The sequence below is a fragment of the Apus apus genome, chromosome 1 (genome assembly GCF_020740795.1).
Source record: "Apus apus isolate bApuApu2 chromosome 1, bApuApu2.pri.cur, whole genome shotgun sequence".
NCBI lineage: Eukaryota > Metazoa > Chordata > Aves > Apodiformes > Apodidae > Apus > Apus apus.
In genome coordinates this window covers 148,275,013-148,295,554 of record NC_067282.1, presented here as the reverse complement: position 1 = coordinate 148,295,554, position 20,542 = coordinate 148,275,013, and the positions used below count along the sequence as shown (strand labels likewise).

The window sequence follows — 20,542 nt, the reverse complement described above, 5'->3', positions numbered from 1 at the left end:
GATTGTTAATAGAGACAGAACTGTGAGACTACTACGTGAAACAGCTTTACCATTTAGTCTTTACCTTTTTTTTCTGTTTAATAGCTGAACTTCGTCCGATTTTATCTTCCTTTGCTTATCCAGAAACACGAGAAAGTAATATATTTGGATGATGATATCATTGTTCAAGGTAAGCTATCATCCAAAAAGCAGTTTCTAGGATAATTAAAATTACAGTCATTTGGAAATATGAGCTAAGGCAGTTTCTAGGAGTGTTGAGCTCAGGAAAACTGCAGATAATCTGTTTGTTTATTTAAAGGAGAATCTGAAGAAGAATTTCTCTCCATATATATTTTGAATAATTGATTTTGATCAGAAATCTATGTATGGGTTTAATTTTAATTGAATCTGGTCAATTGCTGAAAGATATATTTCACTTAGATGCTGCATTATTTGTTATGAAGTCTGTGATGTACATTTCCTGCTATCATTTGAATTCCCACAAATGCTACCAGTACCTTACCGAGAACTGCTGTTTTTAAGAGCAAGAGCAATTGACTCAAACAAAAGGGTTAAAATTCCAAACATGCAAAATGTGATTGTGAGAACCTGCAGCTGAGAATTCATAGCACTTTGCAGTGTCACAATCAAAGATTTCAGAGATTTCAGATTTTCCTAAACAAATGGGAGCAACTGAAGACATTCAAATCCTGAAAAATCTTTGCTTTTTTTTTCATACTAAGAATTATAATTAGAGGAACAGTTATATTTTTTTCTCATTTGTTTACCAGTGTATTTTTTTTCTCTGTAAAGTTGTTGTCCTTTTGTTTCCTTATTATATTTTAACCTTTTTAATCAGAGTGTTATGGTTTAGCCTTATTGGGCAGCTAAGCACCACACAGCCACTCACTCACTTCCCTGGGCCAGTGGGATGGGAGGAGAGGAAAGGAAGAATAAAGAAAACTGGATAGTCAGTACAAAACAGACAAAGAAATAATTGTTTGTCTCCCTCCCAAGACCCCCTCTTTCCCCTGTTACTTCTGAGTGATGTTATGTGGCATGGAGTCAGTTTGGGTCAGCTGCCCAGTGGAGTCCCCCCACAGCCCACTGCACACCCCCTGATCTATACATGGCAGGGGGCAGGGTAAGAACCAGGGAAGGCCCTGGAGATGTGTGCCAATACAGTTGTGGTCAAACATCTAAAGCACAGCATCATTTGAGCTGCTATGATAAAAATTAACTCTATCCTAGCCAGGCTCAGTACACCAGGATAACAAAACCCTTTTGCCTATCCTTGTTAAACAGTAAAGGGATGTTCCAATGAAAATTTCCTCTGGAAAGGACTAAGTGTAACTGAAATAAACTTCTTGGCCTAAATTAATCCTTGATGTAAGAAAATTCACATCAGTGAATTTATACTTGACAAAAGTATAATTTTATTGTTCACTACTTCTCCACACCTTTCTATAGTTCTCTTTAGTGACAGATTTTGAAACATTCAAGCAGCACTTCAAGGGGCCACTAGTAGCTGCTCTATGTAGTATGATTAATCTTCTCTGCCTGTTTCATTTTGATTTCTAGTATCACAGTTTCTTCAACTTGTGTGTGGTTATCTCTGCTTTTTTGATTTGTTGTTCTGTCGTTGATCTGCAACAGCAATATCTAACTCTCTGAAAGGTTCTTAAAGTCATAATTTACGTTCCAGTTTCATGAGCAATTTAAGCTGAGCCCACCACCTCCCCTTCATCCCTTCTTGCACCTGCACATGCGTTCACCAGAAATGTGATTGGTTTTAGCCTGAATTTGTTCCTTGGTCTGAGTCAAGGCAGCGTGGCTAGGAAAGAAGAGGAAGTAGGGCTTTCTCTTTCATTAGGGGTGTCAGCTTATGCCAGCTGGTAGCATTTCTGGAGCTGCAGGATAAAGGCGTGGTTTCACATTACAGCTCATGGTGGGCTGCTGCTGGTGAAGTGGCCTCTGCTGTCACTGAATCACAGAATCTTAGGGGTTGGAAGGGGCCTTGAAAGATCATCTAGTCCAACCCCCCTCCCAGGCAGGATCACCCAGAGCACATCACACAGGAACGTGTCCAGGCGAGTTTTGAATGTCTCCAGAGAAGGAGCCTCCACAACCTCTCTGGGCAGCCTGTTCCAGTGCTCTGTCACTCTCACAGGAAAGAAGTTTTTTCTGATGTTTATGTGGAACCTCCTATGCTCCACTTTGCACCCGCTGCCCCTTGTCCTAACACTGGACATCACTGAAAAAAGCCTGGCTCTGTCCTCTAGATATTCACCCTTAACATATTTGTAAACATTGATGAGGTCGCCCCTCAGTCTCTTCTCTCCAAGCTAAAGAGACCCAGCTCCCTCAGTCTTTCCTCAGCTGTCCCCAGGCAGCTCCTGTTACTTGAATCATATCTACAGTTGAGCAGCTGCAGAATAAGCTGATCCAGCTGATTGACCTGGCAGAAGACTAGCAGAACAACAACAACAAAAAACAATTCCAAAACCTTTTTTATTTTTTTCCCTTCACTTCAGTCAACCTAACTTACTCACCCTTGTGCCATGTGATCATAGGCCCCAGAAGAGAGCAACAAAGATGGACATACGGGAGTGAGGCAGAGAGAGGGAGTCTGTTCTGACAGCCACTCCCCATGTCTTAGTTGTAATGTGAAACTGCTCTCTGTCAGATGTTTCAGGAATGGGAGTAATTGAGACTTATGGCAGAGTAAGAAGGGAATGGGGTTTTTCAAGGTTTAATTTTGGGATGGTTTAATTGTTGGTCTTCGGTTTCTGCAAAGCAGAAACTTGGGAGTGTCAGCCCAAAACTAGGCTGATTTTTTTTTTTTTTCCCTTTTTCTGCTTTTCTCTTGAAAAGTAGAAAAAAGGAGAAAATGCCTAGTAAGGTACGTTGATCTTCAACAATTAAGTGCCCATTATTTCAAATTCTGTTTTTTTGTGTTATGAGTTCTAATGTAAGTTTTCTAGCCAGCTGATGAGTTCAGACAAAGAAATACTCTCTGCTTATTTCAGAAACAGTAGTTTCACTCTTCATGGTATGGGGGATGTTCTTTGTCACTAGTCTTTTAATGAGCTGACTTCAGGCTACTGAGCCATAGGCGGCCTTCCAAGATAATTCCTCTTGCTTGTGACCCACCCTTGCCCAGCAGCAAAGCTGGTAGCTGTAGGGGGTTAGGATGCAGATTCACTCATCTGCTATGGCATCACAGTGCTTCCCACCCACCCTGAAATTATTCTGGTGCATCAGGGATACCTGCTGGTCGGGGGATGAGCAAAATGCCATGCGTTATATTATTTCTCTCTGTCAGGAAGGAATTGGGTGGTCTGTGAAGCCAGCAGGGATAGTGAAATTTGACCGGCACATTTCAGCTGGCCAGTGCTAGGAATCCAGGCATCTTACTACGAGGCATAAACACAACATCAGGAAAAAGTTGATCCATGCAAGACATTCAAGTGGCACTTTTGTGGGACTTGAAGAGGCTCAGAAAAACTGCCTCTGCCTCCTTCTCCAAAGGCAGACATTATGAATGCATAACTTTGCAACCAAGCTTCTTAACAGTGTAATAGGCTTCTGCTGTAGCTGATTTGGGACATCCAGACCAAAAGGTGAATGTATTGAATACTGGTGATAATATCTAAGGATAGACATGCAAGTATGGGACTCAAATTTGAGACATGTCTCTCATTACAAAATTTAGCCTTCATTAATATCTGGGCTATGCCCTAAAACTTGAATGTTCAAAAACACAAGTTACCCTGGCAACTCTGTAGGTATTTAAAAGAAATGCAGATATAGTGCTTAGCAATACGATTTAAGCACTGAACAGGTAAATTAGTTTATGGTTGGGGGATTTAGGTTATGGTTGGACTTGATGATCTTCAAGGTCCCTTCCAACCAGGATGATTCTATGATTCTAAGTAAGTTTCTTCTTATGCTTTTGACCTTTCTGCAATCAGGTGACATCCAGGAACTCTATGATACCAAGTTAGCTCCTGGACATGCTGCAGCTTTTTCGGATGATTGTGATCTGCCCTCTACACATGAAATCGTTAGAAGTGTAGGGATGCAGGTGAGATGTCAGTTTGGAATTCTAATCAGGAATGTCTTTACCCACAAATTTAAGATGATTTAATACATTTTTTTCTGAAGTCGAAGTTGTTTTTGTTTTGTTTTTATATTTTTGTTTTTGTTTTACTAGTAATTAAGAACTACTTTTTGTAATAACTCTGTAATGCTATGCAGTTATTTCCTGTAGTAATTTAAATATGTATTGTTCTTTGGATTGTACTAAATTATGTTTTTTATTTGGTATCAGTAGATCATGAACACTTGTGGAACATCTAATGAAGACACAATATATTTGTATTAGTCAAATTTGGAATGAAACTCAGGAAGTGGGTTTAAAGGCTAATTCCTGAGCTGAGTTCCACAGCGTTGTCAGTGAGTCCCTCTAGCATGACAGCTGTATAGGCCTGATGCTACATCATTAGAGTAAGCTACAGAAATGCATGGTGAGGGAAGAGCCTTATCAAACTCGCGTTAAACAATATGTGGAAAAAGTAATTCAGTAGCTGGAGGTATCCTGCCTTTCAGCCTTGTGGAAATCCGGACAGGTAACCATCACCTAGAAACACAACTCAGAGCATGTGCATTTAGTCTCCATATCAGTGGTAGAGAGAGGCACATAATTATCTTTGTAGAGATTCATAGGGAATAAACATACCTTTTTATGTCCTAGAACACGTACATGGGATTCCTGGACTACAGAAAACAAGCAATTAGAGATCTTGGCATCAGCCCCAGCACCTGCTCCTTTAATCCTGGAGTAATTGTCGCCAACATGACTGAATGGAAACATCAGCGGATTACAAAGCAGTTGGAAAAGTGGATGCAAAGAAATGTAGAGTACGTATGGAAATCTGGCTTTGTGCTTTACTTTTAATACTCAGTTTAATTTTCTGTTTAAAAGGCCGTAACGGTTTTGAACTCCAAGCAGTCTTCCTTTGAGATCTCATAAAATGAAGTAACTCATGTTCCAGAATTTCCATCTGCTTAAATCTGACCAGTTGTGTACCAGGAAAAGGCCAGCTGGAATTTAGGTTTGCGTTTGATCACAAACCACATTTCATCCTGAGGGACAGTGAGAACATGTGGTTCTTGTTTTGGGTGAGAAACCTCACTTGGGATCAAACCACCTGCAATCTTCCCCTCCTGAAGCTGGCTTAAAAGAGGAGGAATGTACCATTGTTTGTGTGGTCGTTCTATTGTAATATCAGCCAAAGTATAGCTGGACACTGTATTTCTTAAATCACAATAGAAAACACTTTTCTAAAGATCAATGACATTTGACATTAAAGATCTCTTTTTGGCATTGATCATAAATAAGTCCTGACACAGTGAGTCACTGTACATATTTTATACATTAGTTCACTGTTAACCTGTATTTGCAAACATAACATGTATTTTATTTCTCTGCAAAGGGTTAAATTTAAATTTAGTGAGACTAAAGGGAAACTGAATGGCTTGTGCTGTTGGCCTGTGTCCATTACTTGTTAGTTTCAGAAATGAACAAAGAGACACAAATGATACCCATGAAGGAGTGAGAAGCCAAATGGTGCTTTTTCTTTCTCTGCCTACATAATGTACCCTGACAACCTCCTGCTGCGTTTTTTTAGGAGTTTGAGAAAACTCAGTGAATCTTACTGCAAATTTTGTCTATACAGTTGATTTTATACCTTAATAATACATTAATGTCCCTTTTAACTAGATTTTGAAATGACAGTGAAACAACTTGTTTAGCAGTTGAAAACCAGTTTTGAGGGGAGGTTATGCGTTTGGTCTGTTGATCGGCGTTTTGGGTTTTTTTTGTTCTGTATCCTCAAAGCAGCTCTCAGTGCTTCCCAGGTTTCCTCCCTGTTGGGCTGGCGGGTGGCACAGTGTCCTATAGCTGGGGTGGCCTTGCCAATGTGCTGACAAGCCAGCCAGACCTTTGGCACACTGTGGCCAAACTGCTGCTCCCTCCTCGTGCTGCTCCTTGCAGTGTTGGGCTTTATCTAGTCCTGGATTTATCACTCTGTTGTGGGGAAATTGATAGCTGTTGGGTGTTAGTTTATACTTTTAGTTAATTGATGCAGTTAGTAATTCAGTACACTTTCTCAAGAAACTTATGTTATGTTATGTTAGCAACTCTTTTTCTACTGTAAACTTTGTCAGCCTTGTAGTCTACAGGCAGTGTGTAGAGGTAATTGGCTTCCTGTTGGGTCTGACTCCCATTTTGCTTGGTAGCAACGATTTACTCAATGGGAATTGGAGCTGCAAATATAAAGAATTAATAGCATTAGGAAAGGAGTATGCTGAAAACTGGCCTGTTCAAAATGATTTGGAATTTTGCCAGAATACTTTTCTAATCTTCTGACTTTTGTACTGAGGACTCTTTGATTGAGGTTTTGAACATTTTCTGCCTACATTTTTTTCCTTTTGCAGGGAAAACCTCTACAGCAGCACCCTTGGGGGAGGTGTGGCAACCTCTCCAATGTTGATTGTATTTCATGGCAAATATTCCACCATTAACCCCATGTGGCACATAAGGCATCTTGGTAAGTTTAACTTCCCACCATTTGCAGTTGAAACTAAAAGTGAGCCAAGATTCCAATACAGGACCTTACATTGCTTTACCTCAGTGCATTGCTTTATATGTCAGATGCACAGCATGTAATCCCTGCTTCCCCCTTAGTCCTGCTTTCCTCAGGGTATGGCAGCATGCGGAGGTGCCCCATGAGTGTCACTATGGAAATATCGTAACAGGTGAAGCAAACAAAATAGTTAAAACTCCACAAAAAACCTTGAAACCCTGATAGCCATTAAATTGGATGAAAAAAGGAAAAAAAAAATATCAAAGACAAAGTTACATGGCTGAAAACGAGCTAACCTGTATTGTCATAAACTATGGAAACCATGTATGAAAGATTTTAATACAGTGAGAGAGCAGAAAGAATCAGACACACTTTCAGTAGGCACAGAGGAAGAAGATGGCACTGCTGATGTAGCAATAGAGGCATAAGGCTGAAAGAAGCTACTCTGATACAACTAGTTTTCTGTTAGGAAGTGAAACCATACTTAAGACTTCTTAAAATAAAACCACAACTGAATTTACCTCACTGTGTAGCATCTTTCATTACTAAAAGGTATTTTTTTTTTTAATCTGTCCATTCAGGTTGGAGTCCTGACACCCGTTACTCAGAGCATTTTCTTCAAGAAGCTAAATTACTTCATTGGAATGGGAGATACAAACCTTGGGACTATCCCAGTGTTCACACTGATCTCTGGGAAAACTGGTTTATTCCTGACCCATCAGGGAAGTTTAAATTAACTCGTCCTGACAGCTGATACTGAAAACACTTAAATGCATCCATACAGTCTGTTGTGCAGTATGGAATAGTTTGAGATGCAGCATGTTGTATAATTAACTGATTTTAGAAAATGAATAAATGACCATCAGTTTTGTGTGCTTAGAGATGGAGAGGGAGGCTGGAGTGATAGTTGCACAGTTCAGACTATCTTGAATTTCATGTGAGGTGAGGAACTGAGTTAACTTGACAATTAAGTATTCTCATTAAAGAGGTGAAATTTGGTGCCAGACTGTGTTTTAATGGAAGGTCTTCATAAACAAGACTCCAATGTCTGCTGGTAGAAAAATCTACGGAGGAAGTACTTGCAGTATTACATACTAGGTGTTTTCAGTTGTCTAGCCCACATTTAAACTGCCTCAAATGAAAATTTATGAATAGAGTTCTGTTGCACAGCGACTGTTCTGCAGTGTTTCTGCGTATGACTTACCCTGTAGTGCATTTAGACCCCTGGGAGTGAGATGCAAAAGCACATTCTAAGACACTGCAATACAATTCCTGATTTTATTGTGAAACATTGATAGATTTAAGACAGGTTAAGAACTTCTGTATTACTGTAATGAAAAGAGCACCAGTTCGGAGGGAGTACACACAGAATTGCAATATTTAGTGAAACGGTCATGTACGCTTTACAGTATTTTATACCTAGATGCCCTATAGGTGACTCCCTTAAAAAGAGACCTTTCTCTTCCAATCACATGGGATAGCCTTGCAGTAGTTCCATCCTACTGTGCTACATACTCAGGAGTGCTAATTACATGCTTCTAGTTTTGCTGAAAAATAAAATTGAATTGTAACAAATCCCTGATGCAAGATACTTTGAGCACCTGCAGGAAAACATCCATGTAAACAGCAATACATGATACAGTACACTTTAAATAACAGACAAGTCCTATACCATTTTGACATTATACTGAACAGCTTTATGCTGAAGCTAATAAACACAATCAGAATCATAATGCACGCTGTCTCGCTTTAAGATGCTCTGAATTAAGCCACATAATTTGGGAAGGAAACTGTAAACATCGTGCCTGCTTCACACCAGGTTGACAGTGTGTGATCTCAGTGAGAGCTATTACAGCAGGATTTGAATCTACAATAATTAGTTACACTCAATGCATGACAACTGTCCCTGGCTGTGAGGAAAGGGTAAAACATACTGGTAGAGGAATTTCTGACCAGTGTGGATTGTGGAGATACTGTTTGTATCTATTTTTCAAGTATATGAAGCACCTACTGTCATCAAAACTTCTAATGTTGTATTCAGCTTATTGCTTTTACTGCATCTCTTCCTCACATGATGAGGGAAAGATGATGATGGTTAGGCACAAGCATGGAATTTTATTTCTTTCTCAGTCACTAATGTTGGCCAAAAATGTGTATTGTGTAAGCAAGTTCCTCAGAACAGAGCTATTGTTTCTGCAGCTGAAAATTTATTAATAGAACAGCTGCTCTCATTTAACTTAGTATTTTTCACTTCTAAGAAGAATATAGAGAACACTCTCCAAGGTCTAAAAGACTGAAGAGAAACCCAGTGTTAAAAACAGTTCCATGCAAACTGCTTTCACCCTCTTGCTAACTGTACCTGATATAAACAACACTGCTGTACGTGGTTTTTACAGGGAATATGGTCTTTCAATTCCCTGCAATGTAATCTGTTCAAAGGGGTTGTCTCCTGGTGAAGGTCAGGTGAAGAGACTAACCACACAGAAATGACCCACAGTTTAAATTCAAGAATCTCTGTTGTTGGTTTTTGTTTGTTTGTTTCCTTAAGGAATTCCAGTTTTTTTACATTAAAATTTAAGGTGGAAAGAGATGGACCTCAAGACAGCTCAGATAAAATATTTAGCCCCTGTCCTGTGTGACACAGATTTTCTTCCCTGGTGTTGTGACTTGAAATGAAGCCTCCGCTCCCTTAACCCTGAATGTGGTCCAACCATGAAACAGACAGAGCTCTCTCTTCCCACCCAGAAAATAGTCAGTACTCGCAGCTGCAGAACACAACTTTCTGCACTTTTTAAGAAGGTAAAAGGCAGACTTGAAAAGCACAATTTGCTTAACTGTGCATGATTAAAAACACTACTTCACATAAGATATGGGTACACTTCTCATTTCCCCCTCTGGATATAAAGGAATGAGGAGATATCCAAATACTGAGGCATCAGTAAGAAGCATACTGCTGCCATTACTACTGCAGTATGATTTATGGAATAAAATTAACGCCCCAAATAAATCTTCACAAATGAGAAAGCAATTTGTCAAAAACTGCAAGAAATGGTACACATTAAATATAAAACTCATATACAAAAACGGGCTAACTTTTTAAAAAAAAGTTTGGACAGTTCCTTAAAATTATCTAGTTCATTGATTTAAGCCTACCACACACTTACTTTGGACTATAATAAAATAGCTAGGGGAGATAAAATACTATTAAAATGCTTCAGTTGGAGAACCGAGGTACCAATCTTGATCACTGCATTAAAACTGCAGCATGTAGGCGTAGCCGAGAAGAAACAGCTCTCAGGCACTGCTTCCCTCTTCTTCCTGTGGCGCCCCAGCCCTGAACTCTGGAATCTGGTCTGCGAAGGACTGTGTCATCCAGTGTCCGTTAGGAATGTCACCGAAAGAGGACCCCTCACAGTACTGCGGATTGCTTGCTGCTGAAACAAACAAACAAACCAACCAACCAACCAGTAACATCCAGGTTAAAAAATGCAGTTGATACCACTAACCAAACCCAAACAATTAAAATACAGATGATACCACTAGAAAAAACCCAACAAAATCCCAAAACAAACTCCAACCCCCTCCACACAACCTCTTAAAACCAGTAATAATTATATATATATATAATATATTATATATATTATATATATATATTTTATATATATATTTATATATATATTTATATATAAAAATATAAATAATAATATATTATTATTTATATATATAATATATATAAAATATATATTATATTATATATAAAATATATATAAATATATATAAATATATATTTATATTTATAATATATATATTATATATAAATAATATATATATAAATTATATATAAAATATATATATATATATATATATATGTTTGCAGTTTCCATCTTTCCTCTTTTTCAACCACCTACTCAGGCTGCAGTTCAAAGTCACTTCCTTTGAGCATCTATTTTTTGTAGATTGAGGTAATTTCCTCAAATAATAATTTCTTCAAATCTTCTTTGAAGGGTGAGTGCATAGATATAAATTAAGAGTCTAATTGTTTTTTTAAAAGAATACTTCACTTTGCAGTGTTTCCTATGACTGTTTTGTTTGGTTTTTTTTCCTCAGACACTCTCTTTGACAAAGCAGGGTAGCCAGACTGCAAATTTCAATTCACTGCCTGAGATTAGGACTGAGAATTCAAGACTTCAGAGGAAGGTGGTTACTCCAAAGCTACTGCTTCTGCCATTGTCATGTATTTTTTTACTTACAGTTAGTGGTATTTTGGGAATTAAAATTCCCAGCTTCTTAATTACAGCTAGATTACTAGACTCATCCTTCCAACACTGCTCCTTCAATCTGGCCCACCAGCAATGGAGCCACCTTAATTGCACTGTTATTTATCTGTTCCACAATTCTCTGGTTTCACTTTCCCCCAGTACTGGCTTGCGACTGGAATGAAAAAGAAAGTACCAGCCCTGCCTTTTGCTCTGAAAAGCATGATGCAGTTATACAAGTCATTGTAGTTGAAGAGGTTGTACAGGTGTGTAAGTACCTGGTTCTGTTTGTCTGTTAGATCTTGGGAATCAGAGTTTGGGAAAACAGTCTGAAGTTGCAGACAACTGATTTAAAATAAATTTATTTATTTCCCTTTCACTAAAGCTATCCATTCCCTCATTTATGCAAGATTTTAACTGCTGCTCTACTTCAAAGATATTGTCTGCGTTGGGCAAGTGTTTGAAAGGGTAGAAAGTTACACATTAGGAAGTGTCCTTCTCTGGAGACATTCAAAACCTGCTGGATGCGATCCTGTGCAACCTGCTCTAGATGAACCTGCTTTAGCAGGAGGGTTGGACTAGATGGGAAGGGCCCCAGAGGCCCCTTCCAACCCCTGCCATTCTGTGACTTGTTCACAAGGAATGGTTTGCAGGCTGAGCGCCCCACGCACTGCACTTTACCAGTTCCATTGGAAGAGAAATTGCACTGATCGCTTTCGTAGGGCGCACGATCACAATAAGCTCCTCCGTACGCTGCTTCGTAACCCGGGTCGTATTTTTCTTCTTTGACAGCCATCTTCTTAGCATCCTCTGCCGAAAGAGGAGGCCACAAGTATTAATACTCAGAACAAAAATCACCAAAGAGCGCTTTTATCAGCGAACACTTGAAAAAACAGCCACACATGTTACAAGATAACCCCTGCTCCTCCTAGGTAATTAAGACTGTACTAAAAAGAAAGTAGAATGTGTAATTCTACACCATGTGATTTAAAAAAGATGGTACATCTCTTCCTTCCCCTTAAATTTATACTTCTTTTTGCTTGGGAAGCTGCTAGTTGTGTTGTACACAAAATTACACTACATTTTAAAAAGGACTAAGAAAATAAGCACCATACCTTGTGCAAGTTTCAAGTCAAATGTGTACTGCACCTCCTGCACCTCTGTGTTTGGTGCAATGCCTTTCAGTTGATCCCTTAAGTCTTTCAGCTTTATGTAATAATGAACTTTATCTTGTGCACGAGGAAACTGAGCACATCTTGCGCTGGATGATGGCATAACATAGCAGAGCTTGAGAAAGAGGAAAAAAATAGCATTACTGGTCTCTGAGCTATGAGCTAGTGTACAGTGCATTGAGAATGACTTTAAACAGTCAAGTTCATTGTTTAACCCTTTGTACAGGCTTCAGCTAGTGCCACGGGTGGCTGTGGAAGAGGATAAAAGGCCCCTTTGATTTTTCTTGGCCAGCTACATGTCTTGCCCTAAAGAGAGGGGCTGATTATCAGCTGCTGAAGCGAGGACAATTTTCACCAGTTGTTTATGTGTTGCAGAAGCAGCAGTACCAGAATAAGTTACAAGAAGTACAATTTGTAAGTGTGTAACAGAGTGGAGCACACTCCAGAGCTCCTTGAGCAAGCAGAGCTCTGAGCCAGAAAATCCCCAGAGTCCGTGATAGCATGCAAACACTCCAAACCAGTGAGGGAGGCATCACAGGTTAATTAGCCTGCCCTACGGGCCAAGTGAGTCTGCATCACAGTTGTCAGGGTTTGAAACTCTGGAGAGAGCGTGGTTGAAGCCAACTTAAGCATCTGTATCTCTGACAACAGCTCAGGACAAAGGAACTGTATCCAATATTTTGATTACCATGCAGTATTTATGAACAAGTACTAGTAAAGAGGATTATTTATCTCTCTTAAAAATACATCTACTGCAGAAGTCTTTAAGAGCTACTTAAGAAGCAAGCACTTTATCACCAACAGCTCTTCAGGCTCTAGTGGCAATACTTCACCTTTAGTGAAGGGCAGCTTAAACTTGCTGCACTAGTAATCTGGGATGGAAGTAAAGAATCTTTTGAGATTACAAGGTAACGATGCTTTGGAGTAAGTTACCTTGGCAAGTAGCATTGACAGATTTGCCTTAACCTATTTATAAGAACAGGTTAAACAAACCGGTTTGCCATGATGCATAGTTAAGTCTCTTTGAGATATCTTCCAGCACTAGATGTCTATGACTAATGCACTCTTCATCACACCGTTTAAATGCTCAATGTAATTCAAGCTTCAAATCAGCTTAGTAAGACTGAGCTTGGTGGAAGTGCTTGGGCATGCCCAGACCCAGTAATGTTGTAGCTACAGTGTGTAACAGCACAACGATGCACTTCCTGTTCTTCTCACTGTAGCAATACTAGCACCCTGGTCATGTTTGGTATCAAAATTCAGTAACAAAAACATAGAGGGAATTGGACACAGAGAATCAGATTCAAGTAAATTACAGTTATCCTAAAAGCACATATGATTGTATTTGTACTTTAGGTAGTCTGCAGGGCATGCACTAACCTACTAACCACATTTCCCAAAACAAGCCTGCAGCTGCGGACAATCAGCATGTTTCTCAGTATCAACACTTACAGTTTCTGTGTCTGGCACCTTGTGTGGCTGTAGTCCAAATTCCAAATTCTTAACTTTTACTCCAAAAACTTCTTTACTAAAAATTTCATAAATACCTAAAATAAAAAGAAGATGCATATAAGTGAACAAAAAAACATCCCCAAAAACCCAGAACAAACATCTTTAAAATCAAGATTCTCACATTTTCCATTGAAAACTGCTATACGAGGTTTATACTTTTGCAACTTCTGCATCAGGATTCGCCCTCCTTCCCGAAACTCCTTGCTAAAAGAGAAAGTATTCAAAATTATAATGACAACTATTGATTCATTCATGAGCACGATACATTTCCTTGTTATCCCACCTGGAGAGGTCTTTGCTTCCAGGTGTTGTCCTTTCAACCATATTTGTAAATCCAATTCCATATTTATGTGGCAAGGTGTGGTCATCCATATGGTTCAGCTGTTCATTACTTAGACCAGACATGAACAGACACTTCCCTGTGAAGCAGGAAGATATACATTTGTGTTTTTCTAAGGAAAAGAAAACAAAACCAAAAAAAACCCTCCACTATCAAGAATACTGGAAAGCTAAACAAAGAACCTATGTTAACAGACCATTAGTTAATTTGGGAAGACTACTGCCCTATCCAGAAGTTTAAAATAGCCAAAATTACTTTATTTACTGCAAGAGGATGGAAAATCCCTAGCAAACAACAGGAATTCCTCACCATGGTCCTGTGTATGGAAACCAAACTTATATTCTGAAGAAAAGCAAGAGTTTTAGATTTTGTGATTCACCTAAGCAGGGAGTGAACATGATCAATGTGGATTTTTGTGGGAAAGAATGTAGCAAATATGAGAAATGTCAGTTTTCTTTTACAAGCCTGCTATTGCAATCAGGTGCACAAGATGCATATGCCTGCTGGGAAAGTGCAATATTGTTTGCTTTTTCATCAGCTGGAAAGCTTGTTTAGCAAACATTAGGAAGAGGTCAGATGAAGAAGAGGGGTTGCTGAAATGCATTTTTGGGAAAATGAGTGTAGTTTTACTTTACATCAGAAATTGATGCCTATTGACTTATCCTTGGTAACTCAAGTACCAGAGATTTAATTTCTATCCCTTTTTTTGCACACTAAAAGGCCAAGAACTTATCTGGTAATACAATCTGGTAAACTGTGTTTATATGACAATTCTAAACCTGCACCAAAAGTCACTTATTATTCCTCTTTTATTCCTTTTTTATGTACAGTATTTGACAGAAATAGTTATGGGATGTAAATCACTCTTGGACGGTTAAAAGTAAAATCTGTCTCTGTATAACAACAACATATGCAGAAACCAAAAGCCAAATCAGTTTAATTAAAATGCCACAAGTTCTAACAAAGTTCTGTGAATTCTATAAGAAGAAAGGAAAACAAAAACGTACAAAAATGGTTTCCAGGTCCAGGGTAATGATGTCCTTTGTAAGCTGCCATCAAGCCAGGGTTTATGCCAATCTACAAAAGATACCAGTCCATTTTAATGATAACAATGTGGCTTGCTAGTCAGGAATTTAATCAATTTATAGTAAAAACACGTACTCAATTATCTTTAAGTTACTGTCAATAAACAAAACAGTGTTAATGGTACCTTCCATAATTATTTTAAAAAATTGACAATTTTACAGCAGTGCCTCATTTAGATGCAACACTAACAGAGCAGCTCACAGTGCATTTTACAGCCACTGCTTTAGTGCTTCCAGGAAACAAAGTGTCAAGTTACAGTCTCTCCTGACTGTATTATTATTATTAGACTTCTCAGAAATCAGAACTATCTTACTATGATTTTTAAAAGAAAATGCAAAGCAGCTCTACACGCAGGAAACAGCTTACATACTTTATCTTGCAAGATCTTGTCACATAAGCAATACAGATAAGTAAGCAGAAGGAATGTAAACCATAACCAAAGCACACAGGCTTTTCTACCTAAATTTCTGAGTTACTTACTATTACAATGTCCAGATCAAAGGTCAAAATATCAGGTAAAGTTTTGGTCAGAAGTTCAGCTTCAGATACACCATTAAAACGGTCCACTTTTCTTTTGACTTTAAAAGTATCTGTGATCTTTTCTTGTTTGCCTTTTGACTTAGTTGTTTTTTCTTTCTTAGCAGCAGGCTTTTTGGGTTGCTTTGGCTCAGTTGCTTTGGCTTTTCTTTTCCTTCCTCCTCTTTTAACTTCTGAAACACAGCAAGTATCATTTTTGTACATTTCTAATGTTGCAGTGTGGTTATTCAAAAAGACTGAGCTAAATGTATGGACAGAAAAAGAAATCAGACAGATAAATTTACCTTCAAAATTCATTAAACAATTATCAGACAGATCTCTGTTTTGCATGTTCAAAGTAGAGCTAGCTTGGGTTTCTCTGTACCACAGACACTACTTGCAGGCAACTACACTGACTTAGGATAAAAACCAAAAATAATCTCATGACTAGGTTATGTTGTTCATATCCTGTATGCAACAATCCTTTGGAAACAGTTTCTTTCTGAGGATACGCCAGAACATCAAAGCTTAGGTCCCGAGGAATGCAACAGGAAGTTCTAGTCCACTATGGATACTTCAGCTTCTAAATATGAAAGCTGATTTTTACCAGTTACTTCACATACTGAAGAATCTGAACAGCATTTCAAAAACAACACATCTCAAAGATTACCTCCAATGTAAGGTATAAGCTTGTCAGGAACAGACACAGAGGATGAATGCTGCATAAGCTGTTTACAATTTATCATTTACAGAACAGATACTGTCCAGTGCATCTTACAGCAAGGTAACGTATGAGAGCTTCAGGATCTCAGTTTGAGTGAGTGACACCCAACACTAATTTTTATTTACAAAATGCAAACATAAACTAGTCACTCTCCAATCATTTGAAACTTCCTCATCTTCTGGCCCCTAAAGCTTAGAGATTCAATCAGCACAGGTACTAGCCATGACACGACCACCCAGAGATTGCTCCCTAGCCTTGTTTATTAATAATGTCAAGTTGCAGAACACAACTTCAAAAGTATGAAAACATATTTAGCAGCAAAGAGCCAAGGCAATCTATTACTTGAAAACTGAAACTGTCTTATTTTTAAAATTTCTAGATGAAACTCTTCCTCAGATAAGAAAGAATGTGGTGGATACCAGGGCACTGCCTTAAGTCTGCGAACATTTTTGGGGCTGTTTTTGTTCACACTCAGCTTTCTTAAAAGCAGGACAAAAGTCACATTAAATTCCCACCGTGTCATTGGAGTGACTGCTTAAGAAAGCTGTAACAATCCTCAAGCTACAGCCTAGTTACAATGAACAAGAGACCAGAAAGGCACAGACTTGGTGAGGCACATAAGCAGCTTTTCTGTCCTACTCCTTGAAGAACGAGGAGGATTTTAATGGGACAGACCCGTGCAACAGATACTGTAACTGCTCTGAGCTGGATGTATTTCAAATGAAGCAGGATAATATTCTCCTAATTCTCATGCCAATCAGGTACCCACCAACCAGACCCTGTCATAAAAGATGACCAACACTTTCAAATGTAATCCTAGAAGTTTGACTGTTTTTATCACAGCAGGTAGCTGGACTCCAAACCTTTGCCTTTCATATATTCTCTGGTAAATTTCACACATATTTGGTAAATCTTCAAGCCCTGCCTTTGAACATCTTATTCAACTTTCAATTCTTGCAAAAACATTAGGGAACAGCTTTGTAACACAAGGTTGTCTAAAAATACTTGAAAGTGCAGTCAAACAGTGTGTGCATGGTGACATTGCATTATTCAATAATAAAGCTGCAAAAGAAGCCTAACTGTACTGCACTTAAGATGTACCCTAACTCTAACAAGACAGTGAGTAACTAGAGCAGTTGCAACTGTTTTAAACTGGGTTTTCTTCCTATGCTTTCATCTGGCCAAGCATTACAACTAAAAAAGGAAAAATGAAGCTTATCAAAGGATGCACTTAAAGAAGCAAGGTCATTGCATGAGCTGGCTGAGAGATTACCTTGGTACAGACAGTTCTGATCTGTATCTATATATAAAAAGTAAGATGAAACTCTCTATGTGAATATTTGCTATGGAATCAGAATTTAAGCATGGCAGAGATCACTGCCTTTTTTATGTGATAAAGAGCAAGCATAAAAGTAACAGAACAAGGAATCTTTTCTTGGCATGGTTAAGGCAAAGCCTAAGTTTACAAAATCCTAGTTGGGGAAAGGAAATGTGTAAGTGCATGAAGTAAAACAACTTGTGTCACATACAGGAGACTTTCCAGCATTGCTTGTATTTGTTTAAATAAGCCTCAGTAAAAACAAACAATCCTTACAGTATACAAGCAATTCCCTATCTGTGATTACTACAACACACTAAAACACTGTTCTGTTTAAAAAATATTTCAGACAGTGAGTACTAATGCAGTACTTCTCTTGCAGAAATTAAAAAAATAAATTTTTAACTGAGCCTGAGAAGGGAAAACTTGTCTAACAACACTAGAAACCATTAAATCAGCCCAAAGTGATAAGTTTATCTACTGAAACAAAAATTTGTTTTTCCTGCAACAAGATAATTTTGAGACTAAACAATGCAAATTCCATCACCTGGGTTTAGTTTTTACCTTTTTAATTGTTTGGTAAAAAAATCATTACTTAAAGAATACAATTAATCAATACTTCCTCAGAAAGGATCAAGAAAAGGAAATCCCATAGGTCCAAAGAAGCAGTTTAAGTACTTTTTTCCCCAGTCGATTACTAACGTTCTAGCTCACTTAGCACAGCCCAGTCAAACTACCTTTCGGAGGCTCCTGAGCAATGTTTGGCTCTGGAACGCCCTCTGGAGTTGGCTGCTCCGACATGATTTCCATGTTAGGCGCTGCAGTCATCATTTGGTGGAATGGAAACGTGTAAAAAGCTTGTGCTTGCTGCAGATATGCGTAGTATCTTAGAAAGGGAGAAAAAAGAGTGAAAGAATTTATCAACAATTTAGAAGTGTAAAGATAACCTGTAAACATCAGTCTTTATCGAGGCTGGCATGTACTGCACGTAGATTCTCTCATCACTATTAACAAGGCAGCAAATAATCCAAATCCACAAAGCAGTCCGACTGCTTCACTGGTATCAGGGGATGTTAAACCCAACGTTAAGAGAACACTTCTCTCGTGATTATTAGAACATGGAAGAATCAAAACATTTGTAAATGAAGTGTAGAGCTTTTCCATTTTTTCTGCCCCTGGAAAAAACACTCTGTAGCACACATTACCAAGGCAATCTATCTATCAAACATACTGACAATTTACAGAACAAGCAAGTCAGAACTCTTTGGACTTCCCAGTTTCCCAAGTTTTAGACTTTCTTTGTTACATCAGTTACTTTGGCTGATGTGATACAGAATGGATGAATCACTCTGAGCTACAAAGCCTTATGAATAAGAACAGCATTAGTTACTATGCAGTTTATTGAACAGCTTTACCAAATTGTGTGGCAGATGTTGTCCAGTTACCACATACTGGATCCCAATGCAACTATTGTCCTCACTCTACACTGAGAAATGGTGACACACAAACACACACACACAGATTCCGTCTCCTTCCATGCACAAAGACTTTTCCCCTACACAGCTCTTCTGCTCCACACATGTATGAGTCACATACAGCCCTCACACCCCAACACAAAGTTCTGCTTCATACTGTGATTGCCTTCTACCTACACAGCTGCCTTCTTGTCCCTAGACCCTACTGCCATACAAATGCACAGAAAATACTTTATGAACAGGGATTTTTCCAGGAAATATTGTTATCATCTCAGAGCTATTAATAAAAACATACAATAACTTTCAGATATTTAGAAATACATCAAAAGAAGGGCTCATTCTCTGTTATGCAGTGGGTATCAAACAACATTTAAGAATCCCACTGTAAATCAGATTTATGTCAGAATAGCTCATAGTCTTGTGATCAGGCCATTGACTTTGAACTAAATACTTGCCCTGTTCACAAATAAATGTGAACATAGGTCTGTCAGATTCCTGGGGAAGTTGCCTAACAAAGTCACCGTCAGCCCCCCTCGCTGGAAGATTCCTCTTTTATATAAAATACGTCTGCAGCTACCGAACCAAGCAAAACTGATCCTCAGAGCTTTATGAGGAAGCACAACTGAGACATGCAGAATCCAACTGACAGTGTAATGCAAGCTTAATTATACAGAGCAAACGGAGCGAGAAAGATGTGAAAGCATCTAACCCAAGAACAATCTCTAAGAAGTCTTAGAATACATGTCTTCTTATTTTAGGCACATATAAACCCTCCTTCTTATGAAGGGAATAAAATCCCTTTAAAGAGAGGAAAAATTGTGCCCCATCATGGACAAGCCCTCTAACCACACGGTCCTGAGATGAAAGAGAGCTTTTTACCCCATTTCTAAACCTCAAAATGCTTTTTTTTTTTTTTTTTTTTGGTAAATAATCTTTCCTGCACGGAAACCAGCAGTTTGTAATGGCTGTACACATTACGGGACCTCTGAATACCTTCCGCCCTCCGCCCGCAAACCTCCTCGCCCCATCAGAACTCCCCAACTCCCCTCCCTTTGTACCCCCCCAAGAAAAAAAACACGGGCCGTGGGCCCCCCCCGCACGCCAGGCCCGCTTTACCCGCAGCAGCACCCGCAGACCCCGCCGTACGACCACCCACCCCCCTCCCCCAGGCACCGCGGCCCGCCCCCCGGCGCCCACCCGGGACACACCGGCACCGTGCCCCCTGCTCACACCCACCCACCCACCCACCCCCACACCCCGCAGAGGCCCGCCCCACGGCCCCGGGCCCATCCCGCCGCGCCCCTTCCCCCGGCTCCCCGGGAGCGCCTCCCTCCCTCCGTCCTCCCGGCCCTTTGTACCCCGGGAGGGGAAGGAGAGCAGGGGCCGCCTGCCCCCCGGCCCCGCCTGCCCCCCGGGAGCAGGGGGACACCAGCAATCCCGCCAGACGAGGCCCGCCCGCCGCCCCCGTTACCTGCCCAGCTCCGCGGCCTCCATGCCCGCCGCGGGGCCTCCCT

At 39.5% G+C, this 20,542-nt stretch overlaps 2 protein-coding genes across 5 annotated transcripts in view; one reads left to right on the top strand and one right to left on the bottom strand.

Moving 5' to 3' along the window:
- GLT8D2 (glycosyltransferase 8 domain containing 2) overlaps nucleotides 1-8,204 on the top strand; it is a 19,683-nt gene extending 11,479 nt beyond the window's left edge. For both annotated transcript variants that reach the window (XM_051631391.1, XM_051631383.1), the window contains exons 6-10: nucleotides 85-169; nucleotides 3,954-4,066; nucleotides 4,736-4,902; nucleotides 6,481-6,593; nucleotides 7,211-8,204. In XM_051631391.1, coding sequence (XP_051487351.1) covers nucleotides 85-169; nucleotides 3,954-4,066; nucleotides 4,736-4,902; nucleotides 6,481-6,593; nucleotides 7,211-7,383 — 651 coding nt within the window. In that variant the 3' untranslated portion in view covers nucleotides 7,384-8,204. The remainder of the gene's footprint in view (nucleotides 1-84; nucleotides 170-3,953; nucleotides 4,067-4,735; nucleotides 4,903-6,480; nucleotides 6,594-7,210) is intronic.
- On the bottom strand, nucleotides 7,894-20,542 carry TDG (thymine DNA glycosylase). Of its 3 annotated transcripts, none has more exons than XM_051631360.1 (10): nucleotides 20,500-20,542; nucleotides 18,291-18,439; nucleotides 15,476-15,705; nucleotides 14,917-14,986; nucleotides 13,853-13,988; nucleotides 13,691-13,773; nucleotides 13,510-13,604; nucleotides 12,001-12,172; nucleotides 11,567-11,695; nucleotides 7,894-10,063 (listed from the first exon to the last, which is right to left on the bottom strand). In XM_051631360.1, exons 1-10 carry the CDS (start codon nucleotides 20,520-20,522, stop codon nucleotides 9,924-9,926), a joined length of 1,227 nt encoding a protein of 408 aa, XP_051487320.1. In that variant the 5' UTR covers nucleotides 20,523-20,542; the 3' UTR covers nucleotides 7,894-9,923. The 3 variants fall into 3 exon arrangements, with proteins under 3 accessions (XP_051487320.1, XP_051487330.1, XP_051487311.1); XM_051631370.1 differs by having other exon boundaries at nucleotides 7,894-10,060; XM_051631351.1 differs by lacking the exon at nucleotides 7,894-10,063 and having other exon boundaries at nucleotides 11,232-11,695.